Raw genomic sequence first — 15,865 nt, forward strand, 5'->3', positions numbered from 1 at the left:
GTCCCATCTTGCTGAAAGATGAAATCGTCATCGAGATCTTGTCTAAGTTGAGGCACCAACCATTGCTCCAACATGTCCGTATATGAATGTCCAGTCACAGTAGCCTCAATGAAGAAGAAAGGTCCGTACAGTTTTCGTTGTGACAACGCGCAGAAAACATTCACCTTTGGTGAATCACGATCATGTTCAATGATTCTGTGAGGTTTCTGTGTACCCCAAACACGACAGTTGTGCTTGTTAATTTTCCCACTCATATGGAATGTCGCTTCGTTGCTGAAAATTAAGCGGCTAAATAAGTCATCGTCGTCTGCTACGAGTTTTCTTGCCAGCTACAACAACAGGCAGCAAAGGTGAATGTTGGATAGGACATGCTGGAGTAAGGGACAGATGTTTCATGACATGGCCACCAAGGTCACTCGATATGACTGCATGTGACTTTTTTTTCTATGGGGGATCTAAAGGACCGTGTGTTTGTACCGCCTTTGCCACGTGATTTAGAGGAACTAAAAACCAGAATTCGAGAAGCTGCCACAACGGTCACAGAGGATATGTTGAAAAGGGTATGGGAAGAGTTTGATTATCGTTTGGACATCTGCCGAGTCACTTGTGGTTCACACGTTGAATCTATGTAAGGTGTAAAACGAACTTTGGGAGTTTGACTTTAAACTGACGTCTGTTTGAAAGTGCTATCATTAGTAGTTTTTATGTAATAAAATATTGAAAGTTTTACCGGACTTTTGATGTGCCCTGTATAATAACGTGGTGTTTGGTATATAGTCTTCCAGGACTGTTATATAATAAAAGTTGTCTCTAGTACACAGTGTTCCTCGTCTTTGTGGAGATTTGTCTACAAATTTGCCATAATTCTCTTTCGTAAGTGTGGGACGAAGGGATAAGTAAGGACTCTGTTTTGTTGTATTAAGATATACTCGAATCTTCAGCAAATATCTGGAGTATATTTTGATTCCATTGTTCGTGATCTGTAATTTCTTAGGATGTTTAGAAAGAAAATTATCACAAAATGAATGACACCTTATGTGCAAAACAAGATTTTTTTTTTTAACTAAACTCGCAGAATATCACTTTACTACTGAAATCGTAGATTTTTATTTGTTTTCTGCTGTATGATGTGGATGGTGGAGGAGTTACTGGAAAACTATTTACAGATGGCTGGAATAGTCTTGTCAGAAAATATTGAAACGTCAGTGTCTTTAATTTTGAGGTTAGGACTTGATTACTGTGATTGGTCTTTTTACAATAGTATTTTGCATTATTTGTTTTTATATATTATAAAGAAAAGGATTGAATAATAATTGGTTTGAATTGATAGTAAAATGTTTTCAGTATCATTTCAGAAGTACTGATATTACAGGTATATAGTTGGTATGAATGTTGCAACAACACCACAATAAATGTGCTACGCTAACATAATGATTAATCATAATGTTATGTTGCTAACTTCCTTTTATTTTTAAGAAACTAATAAAAATCTTAGTATTATTGTAAAAATATATTTAATCTCCAAATCATCTTGAAAACTACGAATTACCAGTACTTCTCATGTTTTTCCAGACTCATTTTCTAAGCAGAATTGCCCTGTAATACGCATACCATAGAAGAAAGTTGGTTAATTGATGAACTAGTGGACTTACTCGTGTTAAATATGTAATATTTGTCCAGCTTATAGCTGTTTCAGTGTTTCGCGCACCATCATCAGAGCCTACTAGATTGCGGCGTCATCTCGAACTTCTCTGCCTGTTAGGAGGGTGTGTTTTATTGTTGGAAGGTGTTGAAGTGTGGAGTCGAATAGTGTGTGTGTATTGAAATTGATCTGTGTGTTGAGGATTTGATCGGGGTGTGTTTTAGTGTGTTTGTATATTTCGTATTGTTCTAGTGTGTTGAGTTTTTGGTTCTTGGGTTGTGTGTGTAGGATTTCCATGTCCATCAAGTGGGCTCTGTTGATGGTGCGTGAAGCACTGAAACAGCTGTAAGCTGGACAAATATTACATATTTAACACGAGTAAGTCCACTAGTTCATCAATTAATTATATTCAAGTGTTAAAAGTGGTGTACGCAAGATTCAAAATGGAGAAAGTTGGTGTAGATTAATTACATTACACTCTAGTAAGGTTTTGAGCTCTTTATTTTTTCTTTCGTGTATCTTCGAAAGTATTTTCAGATCAATAGTATTTTTTATGTAGTATTGAATGTTCTTTATTAAATATATATATATCACTCTACATACATTTTACGAAATACTTATTTTAAGATATGAAAAAATCCTTCCAGAAGTTTTGTTATATCCTACAATGCGAGGAAAATTTCGTGTAGTTTGCTTTGATATATTATGAAATACATATTACTTATGAATATGATATTAATTAATAATATTAGTTGTCAAGTTTCGTGACTTCTTTTGCTTTTGTGTTAACACACTGTGTGTCTGTTTTCATGCTGCGCAGGATTTGGTAAGAACATGCATGCTTATCTACCTCATACGCATGAAGAATGCTCAACCTTTGAAATATAATACTGACATACTTCATTTCCAACTTATTTTCCTGAAATGTTCGTTGTGCAACATCCAAGAATTCATGTCTGTGTCATATTGGAATATCATTATTTTAATTGCACGAACCCAGTAACTCTATGTTATTTTGCCACTACACATGTGTTAATCTCTTGTGCATGCTCGTTTCATTATTGTAATCATAAGGTAAATTTGATAATATAGGATCATTTCACGTTAAGCATGGTGGTAGTATAAATTTGTTGATAATACAGAATCATTTTACTTTAAACATGGAGGTGGTTCAAGATTTGTCTACTTCGAAAGTGGTTTGAATAATTCAGATATATAATTCAGACAATAGTAATATACGTTACAAGAGCAATATGTTGACTTTTCATGTTCGAGGAAAAGATTGAAAAAGCGAAACATAGTTGAGCTTTTTTAATTTCCGAGAACATGAAAACAAACATACCGCTCGTGTATCGTACATTATTTTGTGCGAAGATCGTTTATTACATACCTGAAAGACGAATTTCTAATTAGTTGCAATGAAATCTCCATGTTGGTTTCTGTTTAATGACGCCAACTTCGGAACACCAAAATATCTTTCTTCAACATTGTTGCTGTAAAACGTTTTCTTTGTTTACTATACTCCAGCAGGCCGTGATATACGTCTGTCTTTTTTTTCCCCCAGTCTATAAATGCGAACTTAAAACAAACGGTAAGGTTATGTAATGATTTATTTTTCATTTTAATATTTTAACAATATTATTTATATAACATATTGCAGTAATAACATCGACATCTGGAATCTCGTTGATTTTTTCACTGCTTCCTTAATGTTACTTGTATCAGGAATGCAATAAGTTTCGTGGAGTAGTAGACTTTACTTAATTTTTGCAAATATTTAAAAACAATAATTAACATTGCAATTTAGGTGAAATTGCAGTGGTAAGTTTCCAATTTATAATTATTACTATGTTAAACGTCTCTAAAAATAATATGTTAAAAGCCTAAAGCAGTAAAATGAATGTCGCGCTTAAGCGGTTAGAAGAGGAAAATTGTATGTGTGTTACGTTGGGAATACTGAATGTGGTATTTCACACTTACCGCGTATTGGTTCTGTGCGGGAAAACAAGCAAATACGCACGATCTCGCACAAAAGAGGATACACTAGTTTTTCAGCTTTCTGAAGTAGTGAAGTAGGCCTATTTTTCTGTGCATGATGTTTTTAACTTCATAATCTTTTTTTATTTTAAGCAGAAAATAAATGTTAACTGAATTACTTTCTCCTTCTTTCTCTCTTTGAATCCTGTTTTGTAATGCATGTAAATGCACAAGTCCAGCAACATGCATTGTGTATTTGGCTCTGTATAATGTTGCCAGGTCCCCCATATTTTGTGAGTTTCCCTGTATTTCACACACTTTTTTTTTCAGCCTTCCAGTTTATACATTTAAGAATATTCCGCTTGTATTTCACAAATTCTAAAAAAAAAATTTATTTATTATAATTTTCCTTAAATTTTTCATGTCTCTCGCAGCCTTTTACCTGTTCACATTCATCATTTCCATGCATATGTCGTCAAGAGTATATATACAATATTTATTACTTTTAGTTTGGAATTGAACGGGTTACATCAGCTTCTTGTCTATGCGGATGACGTGAATATGTTAGGAGAAAATACACAAACGATTAGGGAAAACACGGAAATTTTACTTGAAGCAAGTAAAGCGATTGGTTTGGAAGTAAATCCCGAAAAGACAAAGTATGTGATTATGTCTCGTGACCAGAATATTGTATGAAATGGAAATATAAAAATTGGAGGTTTATCCTTCGAAGAGGTGGAAAAATTCAAATATCTTGGAGCAACAGTAACATATATAAATGACACTCGGGAGGAAATTAAACGCAGAATAAATATGGGAAATGCGTGTTATTATTCGGTTGAGAAGCTCTTATCATCCACTCTGCTGTCCAAAAATCTGAAAGTTAGAATTTATAAAACAGTTATATTACCGGTTGTTCTGTATGGTTGTGAAACTTGGACTCTCACTCTGAGAGAGGAACAGAGGTTAAGGGTGTTTGAGAATAAGGTGCTTAGGAAAATATTTGGGGCTAAGCGGGATGAAGTTACAGGAGAATGGAGAAAGTTACACAACACAGAACTGCACGCATTGTATTCTTCACCTGACATAATTAGGGACATTAAATCCAGACGTTTGAGATGGGCAGGGCATGTAGCACATATGGGCGAATCCAGAAATGCATATAGAGTGTTAGTTGGGAGACCGGAGGGAAAAAGACGTTTAGGGAGGCCGAGACGTAGATGGGAGGATAATATTAAAATGGATTTGAGGCAGGTGGGGTATGATGATAGAGACTGGATTGATCTTGCACAGGATAGGGACCGATGGCGGGCTTATGTGAGGGCGGCAATGAACCTTCGGGTTCCTTAAAAGCCATTTGTAAGTAAGTAAATGTTACTTATTGGACTCTGTGTATCAAAAGTGACTAGAATTCTACTCTGTGTATCAAAAGTGACTAGAATTCTGAGATTCTATGCCCTCACTGAGACATTATTATCACTCAAGAATAATACATGGACAGGTTTACGAAACTGAAGTTCTGCTGAACTCATTAAAGCTGAATTACACATTGTCACGATTTTCAACCTTCCCTCTACAGATTTCTTCAGATATGTGAAAGATGATGTTAAATTGCTGAATAAATGCGAATGTGTTGAGTGCTACACAGTAAATATTTTTGAATGCAGTTATATTGATTAGATCCGTCATCTAATAAAATCAATCCAAAGCTTATATGAAGAAACCAAAATAGTAATAAAAGCAGATGAAAAAAAGTCAGAAGAAATTTTAATAAATCAAGGAGTTAGACAAGGGTGCAGTTTATCGCCCACTCTTTTTAATATACATATTGACGACATTATGAAACAGTGGAAAATGTTAACACACAAAGGCCTTAGATTGAATAATGACACAAGTATTAACAACTTAATTTTCGCTGACGATTTAGTCTTACTACATTATGACGAAGATTTATTGCAACTGGCTGCCCATAAATTAAATGAAATATGTAAAGATTATAATCTCAAAATCTCGATAAATAAAACAAAGGTGATGGCTTTTAGTGGAAAAAACCCTCTACGTGCAAAAATAATCATTGATGACCAAATGATTGAACAAGTATCCCACTATAAATATCTAGGATGTGATATTAGCTATGGATATGATAAGGATATTGAATATAAAATTAATCAGTTCCAAGCTATTTGTGGCACAATAAATAGAACGTTGAAAAATAAAGCCCACAAACAAACAAAATTAAAATTCTATAAAACAATGGCAGTTCCTACCCTCCTATATGGGAGTGAATCTTGGATTACCACTACTAAACATGAAAGTAAAATCCAGGCAGCTGAGATGAAGTTTTTAAGGAGAGTAAAGGGATGTACTAGAATGGACCAGATAAGAAACGAGGATATCCGTGAAGAACTGCAAATCTACTCCATAAAAGAAAAGATAACTAACAATAAGGAACAATGGAAAGAACATATAGAAAGAATGGCAGAGAGTAGATTACCAAAGAGAATACAAAACTACTTCCCAAGAGGAAGAAGAGATGTTGGACGTCCTCGGAAGAGATGGTCCTAGATCTATTAGTGAAGACGGAACAGGCAATTAATGCCTAAACCAGGAAGTGAAGAAGAAGAAGAAGTTATATTGATGTGTGTTTAAACATAACACTACCCTCAGAAATGTAAAAAAGATCCGGAAAATGTATTATGTATCTTTCTCGTGTTAAATTTTACATTACCTCGTTAACATGTTTCAGACTGTTAATGAGGTAATGTAAAATTTAACACGAGAAAGATGCATAATACATTTTCTGAAGGGATATAGTGTTAAAAGTTGTGTAATCAAGATGTAAAAGGGATGTCTCATGAGGTGGTTTATGGAATAATTTCCAAAATCTCTCTTAATCTTAGCTTGAAAGTCTGGAAATTTTACAATAATCTCCAGAATCTAACTTATTTTCAATATGAAACCTGGCAACCCTAGTTCTGTATAACTTCGTAGACAGTGATGTCACTTCAAATCTGTAGGCTTACATATTCACAGTGTAATCATTTCTGTTGTATATTGGGAAAATGTCTAATAACAAATGACAGTTCAAATACGTATTTAGTCGTATATTAGATCGCTTTTTTTTTCCCCCTCTTTTTTTAATGCAAAAAGAGTATGGGAGGTTCTTATATATGCATATCAAAAAAAAAAAAAAAAAAAAAAAAAAAGGAGAAGCAGTAAGGAAATGAAGTCTTTAAAGTTAGGTAACAGGGGGCCTAAATATAGAAATTAGTTTAAACAATTTCTCCATGAAGTTAATCACATTCGATTCAGTTGGCAAAATAATTCGCTCGCTTGTTTCTCATTTTCACATTCACACCAGACATTGAACATTGAACTCTTTCTCTGAATGACTGACTTCAAAGGTACGGCATGTGAAAACCGATACCATCAGTAGAAGAAGAAAGGGAATTTGTGTCTGTGCTGTTCAGTGGAAGAACTAACGGGACAGAGAGTGCTGTAGGTAGTTTGAGGATAAACAGAAAAAAAGAGATGTTCCTCTTTTGTTTGTCAGTGCATAGAAGTAACAGGACAGAAGATTGTTTCAGAAGCAGATTTTATCTTGAAATCCTTCCACGAACATTTGTGATGATAATGTACACTACTGTGCAGAAGTCTTGGGCAGGAATTCAGAATCCAAAGTCTTGTGTTGTACATAAATAAATATGTTTAGAGGAGTCTAATGTGTGGATATATGTGAATTTTGCTTTTAAAGTAGAGTGAGGTTTTATAAGTGAGGTTGTCTAGTAAGTGAGTAAATATGGTAGCTGGTTATGTCTCAAATTATTGTAAGGAAGATTGCTTGCTCATGATTGTTCTTAAATACAAAATAGAATATTATTTCGGAAAACGTATTATTTATCTTTCTTGTGTTAAATTTTATATTACCCGTTAACATATTTCAACCAGCTATTGGCCATCTTCAGAACTGGTTGTTGCTGGTCTCGGCACCTTTTGTTTTGTTTCCTGTGGGGGTGTGTTTGTGTAGTGTAATGTGGAGTCAAAGAATGTGTGTGTTCTGAAATTGAGTTGTATGTTGAGAATTTAATTTTTGGATGTGTTTTTGTGTATCTCTATATTTCGTTTTGTTCTAGTGTGTTTAGTTTCTGGCTTCTTGGTTGGATGTGTGGAATTTCCATGTCTGTGTTGATGTCTCTGTAGGTGTGGTTAGCCAAACCAAAAAGCCAGAAACTAAACACACTAGAACAATACGAAATATACAGACACACAAAAACACATCAAAATGAAATCCTCAACACGCAACTCAATTTCAGAACACACACACTCTTTGGCTCCACATTACACTACATAAACACACCCCCACAGGAAACAAAACAAAAGGCGCCAAGACCAGCAACAACCAGTTCTGAAGATGGTCAATATCAGGCTGGAACATGTTAACAAGGTAATATAAAATTTAACACAAGAAAGACAAATAATACGATTTCCGAAGTGATAATATAGTGTTAAAAGTTGTGTAATCAAGATACATATAATATTATGTCTCCCTCTTTCCTGCGTAACTTTGAACATAACTACATTACGAAAATGTCTAGTATTATTACATAATTTATTTATGGATAAATATTTACTGCCTGTTAGTGTATAGTTATTGTTGTCTTTTGCAGGATAAAGAGTGGTAACCCTGGATATGTGGTTGCATTCAACACAGAAGATGAGGAAGTGACAGTCAGTCTCAACAAACTGAAACACATTCCAGAGGAGCTAACTGTGTTGATCGTTAGCTCTAACTTCAATATCACGGGTGTTAAAGCAAAGTTAGTATCTGTCTGTTAAAATAAATGTGACTACAAAAATTTAGGTGGTTGGGTTGCATCGTCTGCATGAGGTTGCATATGATTGAATTTTCTTCTGTTGTGTGTGGCTGGACTATACTAATTTGAATTAGTATGTGTGTTGGGGACAGTTGCTTGGAGTCGAGTTAATTTGGTTGTTTGTATGGAGTAGGCGCCAGGTGTTACTCTTATTTTGAAACCATCAGTAAACAATATTAGACTTCAGATAGAAAATATCTAGTCTTTGCTTTTGGAGTGTTAATTTTGCAGTTCTGTTACATATAGGCCTACTATAGTCCCGTCACTCTAATTTCCAGCAGCCAATCGCATTGCAGGTCGACTACATTTAAATGTGTGCATCTTGTGATTCGCTGAGGAAGACGTTAAAGGCTCGATAAATACTTAATATAATCGCCCGCCATTTTGGCTCTTTCGTTGGCGTTCGCAGAAAGCACATGAGGACGTTATTTGCCGCTCAATTATTTGCTGAATTACAGTACGTTTCATTTATTATCATAGGAGCTACGACATGATAATGTTTAATGGTTGACAAATAGATTCCTCGTATGGTAGCTCGGCAACGAAAGAACAAAAATGGCGAACGATTACTACCTACCTAGACTTTATAGAGTCGTCACTTCCTAAGACGTAAGCAAAGAGGAGGAGTCACGCTGGGAATAACAGCGTCGCGACTATAATTGCTTTTGTTAATGTGTTTTTTAATAGAATGGTCATAGTTGTTATGAAAGACCAGCCTCATGGTCTAGTGGTCAGAGCTTCTGGCTATAGTCCATGAGGTCCCGGGTTCGATTCCTGGTTAGAATATTTCTTGAAAGGGGATTATTCCTCGTCCATGGTCTGGAATATAGGTTAAGTTTAGATTTAAGACCTCTCCTGGCAGCACATTATCATAATCATCCTATCATATCATTGGGGTAATGTAACTCTGTCGAAGTGGGTTACAACTAAGGCACTGCCAGGAGAGAAGACCAGAAATGTTGAAAAGACAACCTGATGGCTTTAGTTAAAAAAAAATTATTATGAAAGTATTGAAAACTTGTCAACCTTAATAAGCTTAATCTTGTCTTATTAGAGTATAGTATTTGATATTGTCATTGGAGTAGGTAAAACCTATTTAATAATGTTACTATAATATTCTCCAGACGGTAATTTTCACTCTAATTCTTTTTCCAGGTCGAAACTGAACAGGGATTCTGTTCGTCTCTCAGCCAGAGGTGCTTTGGTTGCCACTTTCGTTCCTCATTTGGAGTAGGAACGGAACAGAATGGCATGATATTGTGCGTGTTTTAAAAATATATTTTTAGCTTATGTATGCTCTATGTTGCATTTTATTTTTGAACAGGTAGTATTTTTAACGAGTCTTTTAAGCTGTAGGATCAAATGCATTTAAGACAGGTATTAAAACAGAAAACATTCCATCTGTATTTAAAGATATTTATTGTTTCGACCATTTCATAAACGTGATACAAAAGAAAATAAAGTATTTCAGCATTCAATGTGTTGTTTTTCATATCTTACAGTGGAATGGATGTTTCTTGGAACTCTGGTACAAATGTCAATACTAGTCCTCCTTTCCCTGGCAGCACCACAGCAGAATTTGCTATTCTCTTCCTGCAACAAATAATATTTAATAAAGAGAAAATGTAACATTTATAACATGTTAATACAGTTGAACTTTGTTATAATGTCTCAGTTTTTTATATAATGAGAACCTTCTGAAACGATCAGTTTGCAAGTTGGCTTTTTAACAGCATGACACCCATGCAACTGCTGACATCTGCATCTGTGAACTCATGGCACTACAACATTTCGTCATTCCCCTATATTTCCCTCTGTAAAATTACGCCGTAATTGGGAGCAGTCTCAAACTGTGGGCAACTAGATATTCACTGCGTCTTTGTATGTAGTAGGCTATATCTTGAAGATATACATAAATTAAGTGGTGGAAAAAATTGAGAAATTTCCTAATAGTTCAATCCCATCAACATTAGATGTAATGAATAAGTTTTACGAAAACAGAATTTTTGAATGATCATGAAAAGGAACGAGCACATCACGTGTTGACAGAAGAAAAACTTTTAAATAGGAGCAGCCTTTGAACATAGTCCTCGAAAATCTCTGAAACTTCTAGCACAGGAGACAGGAATTTTTATAGCATCTGCAAGATGAATAACAAAATTGTTACATTTCTAAAGCCTACATCATTCTGTTAGTTTGGGTAGTTAATCAACTACGACCCCTAGATTATAACAGAAGACGTCACTTTTGTAATTGGATGTTACAAAACATTAATGACAGAAAAATTGATCCCAGATAGACTTTCTTTTTCGATGAAACTTGCTTTAATCTCAGTGGTTGTGTAGCATCATGAAATAACAGATACTGGGCACCAGAGAAGCCAAAAATCGCGAAGTTCAATTATATGACGAAAAAAATAAGGGTCTGGTGTGCTGTCAGTCCAAATTGGGCCATTTTTCTATCAAGGTACAATTACCAGTAAAAATACGTAAATAACATTTTAGAACGGTTGTGTAATTAACATTGAGGAATGTTTGACAGTGTGTTTTCATCAGAATAATGCCAGAGCTCATGCTGCTAATTCTCCATTGCATCATATGTTCGGCCACAAATTATTAGTAGAGGTCTATGACCTCCTCGTTCTCCAGACCTAACAATTTGCAGTTTTTATCTCCGGGACACTCTGAAAAGTAAAGTGCATGCAACTCATACTCTATATGAACTAAAAGCAGTGGCGGTGCGTCAATAAGAGCACAAGAGCACGTGAACACCTTGTTTCCATTAATGCATGACTAGTTTTATTATTTAATACCGTATTGGCGTAGTGGGGATGTATAATATCAGGATAAAGTATTTTAAACTTCCCGCATCTTGCATAAACTTCTTATGTAAACTTGGCAACATCCATTCACGTACAAGCCGTGCTCTTTTCAAGAAGGTTACAGAAATTTCACGCATGCGCGGGAGAAAAATTGTCTTTCGCTGGCTGCTTATGACTCGTCAAGAGCACAAAGCATAAAGTGAACAGTGAATCTATCCTATAGATGGCAGGTGCATCGATGCCTATCGTTTACGTGCTATATATCGAGGAGAAAAGTCTGTATTTTAGCCTGCAGGTGTCAGCATCTCACTGTCGGAACGTTTACTTTATGTCGATGTGTGTACAGTGCTGCTACGAGAGTGTAGTTTGTGAATTACTATACTTCAGTTTCGGCATATAGCATAGTTCGACTTTCAAACACGTGCTGGCTGAATGTGATGGTGGTATGAATTTAAATATCTGTATGGTGGTGGATATTATTTAAGAATAATATTTACTGGCATGTATTTATAGTAATCAATCTATGCGAATGGGATTACAGTACTGGTATAGGCTATAGTGTATCAGTGTGTTGTGAATCAAAATACAGTATATTACTGAATACACGCTTTTGTAAATTGTTTTATGTATTAATTTTTAACAGACGTAAACAATGAACTCTGTGCAAGTAATTTTGAAGAGTAAATAGCTGGGTAAACTGGCTTTCCAGGAAAAATTGGAAATAAAAAGACTAGGTTTCATTATTATTATTATTATTATTATTATTATTATTATTATTATTATTATTATTATTATTATATGTTGTTTTGAATTTATGTACGGTTTTTTTCGACAGTGAAACATTGGAATCATGACATTTCATATTAGGCTAAAAACGTACGATTTCAAATTCTCTTCAATTTTGGAACACAAAATTGTGAACACACATAATATTTTATCACGAGCCGCCACTGACTAAAAGGAAACATTCGAAAAAGAAATTAGGTTTATTAGTGCAGAGGAACCGACACGTGCAAATGATGGTTTCTTAAGAAGATGTAGATTGTGCATCAGACAAAATGGGCAACACTTCCAGTACCTTCTATGAGAAGGGTGAGTAACGAAGCAATTAATGAATTCATTTATTTAATGTGTAGTATCTATTTTAAAATGGTGAAGGTGAAATGTTGTGGCATTTTGAGTTCACGGAAGAAGATTCCAGCTGTCGCAAGGCACTTGCACTGGTAAGCAGTCGACTTTCAGACCAATCATTTTAAAAGATTCTCATTGTATGACACATTGTTTATAGCATCAAATATTCTCCAGTACCAATTAATTTCTCATGAGGCACATGCTTTTCTGTCTTGCTGACATATAAAAGCATCTACCTTGTATAGTGTTATTGCAGGCTTGCAGTCCATGGAACAAGGAGCAATAAGAAGCCTGAAATGGCACTACAGCTAGTCCACTTTATTAAGAATGATTGAATGCATTGGGAAGAAGCAAGATCATTCTGTAACATTGATAGAAGCAATCGATGCAATGAAAAGTATGAAGAGGAGTAACTACGAAAACTATACAGAACTATTTGCAACATGGGAATTTTTTCAAATGTAAATACTAAATATCACTGAGAATGAAGATTGACTTCGATAGTCATAATAATTATAATCTGGCTTTATCTCAATGGCTGTGAAAAATTGAAGCTCTTAGAGCTATGAACCTGTTCTATGAAGCCAGGGGAGGAACCAGCAAAATTATGACGGACGTTCTGGACATAAAACATAATTTTAAAAAGTGTATATTAGGTAAGGAGCAGAATGCAGACGGAAATGGTTGATTGTTGTACTTCTAATTCACAGAGTTTGAAGAATGCCTACATCATGTTACTGCATGCACTATCCATCAGTGGCATAGCGTCAATGTAAGCTAAAAAGCTTAGCTTCTCCAGTTAATAATAATTTCATAATAAACCTGCAGTTTATAGACAAAATTATTTATTAATTTTAATAGAATTTATATTTACGTGTTAAATATTGTAATGCGGCAGCTCAGGATGATTTGTGATGCAGCAGTAAACAAGAAGCCTGCACACACCAGCTTCCAAGCAGACTGGTTTCTTCTGTGTAATCCACCCCGCAGATTTTCCATCCCTTTCTAACTAAACTACCCTAGTCGCAAGGCTCGCAAGAAGCTAGCTTTAACATTTAAAATAAGTAGTTTCCGAGTTATCCCTTTTCGTCAGTTGTGTTCAGTTGGAGTGTTAGTGTGCATTGTGGCTGATATAATAAATAATGAGCGAAATAACAGTTCCTGACACTGATTTACTTGAATTTTTTATGACAATTGTATTATCAAGACTGACTTACGAACAAAAGTGTGATTTAAAAAAGAAATGACCGACTCCCTTGCTGTCAATGAAGGACACAACCAAAAGACAGACGCATACTTACGTAATGATACTAATATTGTGATTTCTCTAAGTATGACAGGGAGTGAGCTAATGTTATACGTATACGTGTCTATTTGTTAAGAGATATGTGTAAACCGTGAAATCATATTTTACTACGTATCATTTGAGGTTATGCCTTATTGGTGTTACTTACGATGTTCCAACCAATCTTCGACTGCTGACTTGACATTGACCACTATTTATTTTAAGACTGTATTTTTGTAATGCATGAAAGACAACTTGAGTTAGCTTCCCCTGCTCAAAATTTCATGCTACGCCACTGCTATCCATTATGAATATAAGCTTGAATTTAGCATGTACCATAATTTAAATAAAACTACATAAATCAATTCATAGTTTTCTGCCCAAGGGTAGGTCTTTCACTGCAAACCCAGCATTCTCCAATATTCCCTCTTTCCCCGCCTTCCTCTTAGTCTCTGCATATGATCCATATTTCTTAATGTTGTCTACAATGTGGTATCTTTTTGTGCCCTGAACCTTTGTCCCATTCACATTTCTTCCATTGCATTCTTTTGTAGACAGTTTGTTAGCCAATGGTCCAATCAATTTTTTTTCTTCCTGATCAGTTTGAGCTTTGTTCTTACTTCACCTACTGTTCCTAATACAGATACATTTCTAATTTTATTTGTCCATTTTACATGCTCCATTCTTCTCCATATCCACATTTCAAATGCTTTCATTTTTTTTTCTTCAATGTCCATGTTTCTGTCCCATAAAATGCACGTGATCCCTTGTGTGTGATACATGAAACTGTGTAATAATCCCTTATGATGAATAAAATGGACGGAAGGTACTGAACATTCACTTTTAGATTATAGGAAAATCGAAGTTTATAATTCATACATGGGCAGTTTGTTTGAATTAGTAGTCTACTTACTTCATAGTAAAGTTTGTTGCATATGTTGTACTGAATGTATAAACTGTAGATTCTTCTGGAACATGGCGTAATGTTGTTAAATCCACAGTTACTTTATCATCCAAAAAATTCACCACTACTAAATATCCTGGAAAACCCTCTTTGACCCTGAAATTGTAAAAGTTATCATTATATTAGCAATAAAATTGTCCTTTCTTTTCTTTCATATTACGCTAATTTAATTTATAATACAAAATATATGAGACTTGTACCTAGTTTATTATTATACACAGTTCAAAAACTGAAAAATTTAAAAAAGTTTGAGGGACGAGAGATTACAATAAAATAAGTCAAAATAGAACACTCCCTCTCAAATATACACTCTCTAGGATAAAGAGAACAAACATCTGATATGAATATGATTCATTATGTCTCAGAATTTTGTACATAAACTTGGTAATAATAGTCTTACATAATTTGAAATCACAGGGTAAAATAGTAAAAAAATAGCTATTTATTGCAAAACAGTCCAAAATAATTTTTTTTCAAGGTTTTTTTTTTTTTGTTAAAATCATGCTTTAAGATTATTCGATAAAAATTAGTTAATTAAAAAATATTTTGAAACCAATATATGAAAAAATTTGGTAGAATTTCTGTAGCATTATAACTCTAAAATTATTACTTAAAATAAATTAATATGTGTAATGTATGCAGAATAATTATTTTTTCTTGCTTCAGTTCAAGGTGTGTTTTGTTACATACCTGGTAAATGCCAGCACCTTCTTATCCAGAACTTGCACATCCAGTTTGCCATTCATGACTGCCTCTTCTTTCCGTGCCTGTGTAAGCAATTTATATACTCTAAGATGGCTCCATGTGGCATCCAGTTGTGCTTCAACATTAAGTTTTGGGTAGTTGGGGTTTACTGGCAGCCATGTTCTATTAGCATTAGAAAATCCTGAGAAAAAGGTACGATACCTTGTTATTTTCATGTAAAAATATTTGTCAGCACAGATTTATGGTTGGTTGGTTTCCAATGGTTAGGTATTGGTTTGTGTCATTAACTCTTCCCCCCCCCCCCCCACTGGAGTCCTGAAAGATCTCTTGTTTTCCTGTTTTTGTCTGTCCAAGTGATTGCAGTTCAATGGGTGATATTTGTTCAGATTCTCTTACTATGGTAGGTAGTTGGTGCATAGCTTTGTTGTGTACAAATTTATTCAAATCCTAAATATATTTGATTTGT

The 15,865-nt window shown here is 34.6% G+C and overlaps 2 protein-coding genes across 3 annotated transcripts in view; one reads left to right on the forward strand and one right to left on the reverse strand.

The window, feature by feature from the left end:
• Positions 1 to 9,971, forward strand: part of LOC138704569 (probable maltase) — a 39,759-nt gene extending 29,788 nt beyond the window's left edge. Inside the window, exons 9-10 of the mRNA XM_069832611.1 lie at positions 8,287 to 8,436; positions 9,649 to 9,971. Of these exons, the coding sequence (XP_069688712.1) occupies positions 8,287 to 8,436; positions 9,649 to 9,727 (229 nt within the window). The 3' untranslated portion in view covers positions 9,728 to 9,971. The remainder of the gene's footprint in view (positions 1 to 8,286; positions 8,437 to 9,648) is intronic.
• The window catches only part of LOC138704571 (maltase 2-like), a 47,911-nt gene continuing 41,941 nt past the window's right edge, over positions 9,896 to 15,865 (reverse strand). For both annotated transcript variants that reach the window (XM_069832613.1, XM_069832612.1), the window contains exons 8-10: positions 15,385 to 15,580; positions 14,644 to 14,790; positions 9,896 to 10,086 (exon numbers count right to left, since the gene is read on the reverse strand). In XM_069832613.1, coding sequence (XP_069688714.1) covers positions 9,990 to 10,086; positions 14,644 to 14,790; positions 15,385 to 15,580 — 440 coding nt within the window. In that variant the 3' untranslated portion in view covers positions 9,896 to 9,989. The remainder of the gene's footprint in view (positions 10,087 to 14,643; positions 14,791 to 15,384; positions 15,581 to 15,865) is intronic.

Source organism: Periplaneta americana, chromosome 8 (genome assembly GCF_040183065.1).
Source record: "Periplaneta americana isolate PAMFEO1 chromosome 8, P.americana_PAMFEO1_priV1, whole genome shotgun sequence".
Classification (NCBI taxonomy): Eukaryota; Metazoa; Arthropoda; class Insecta; order Blattodea; family Blattidae; genus Periplaneta; species Periplaneta americana.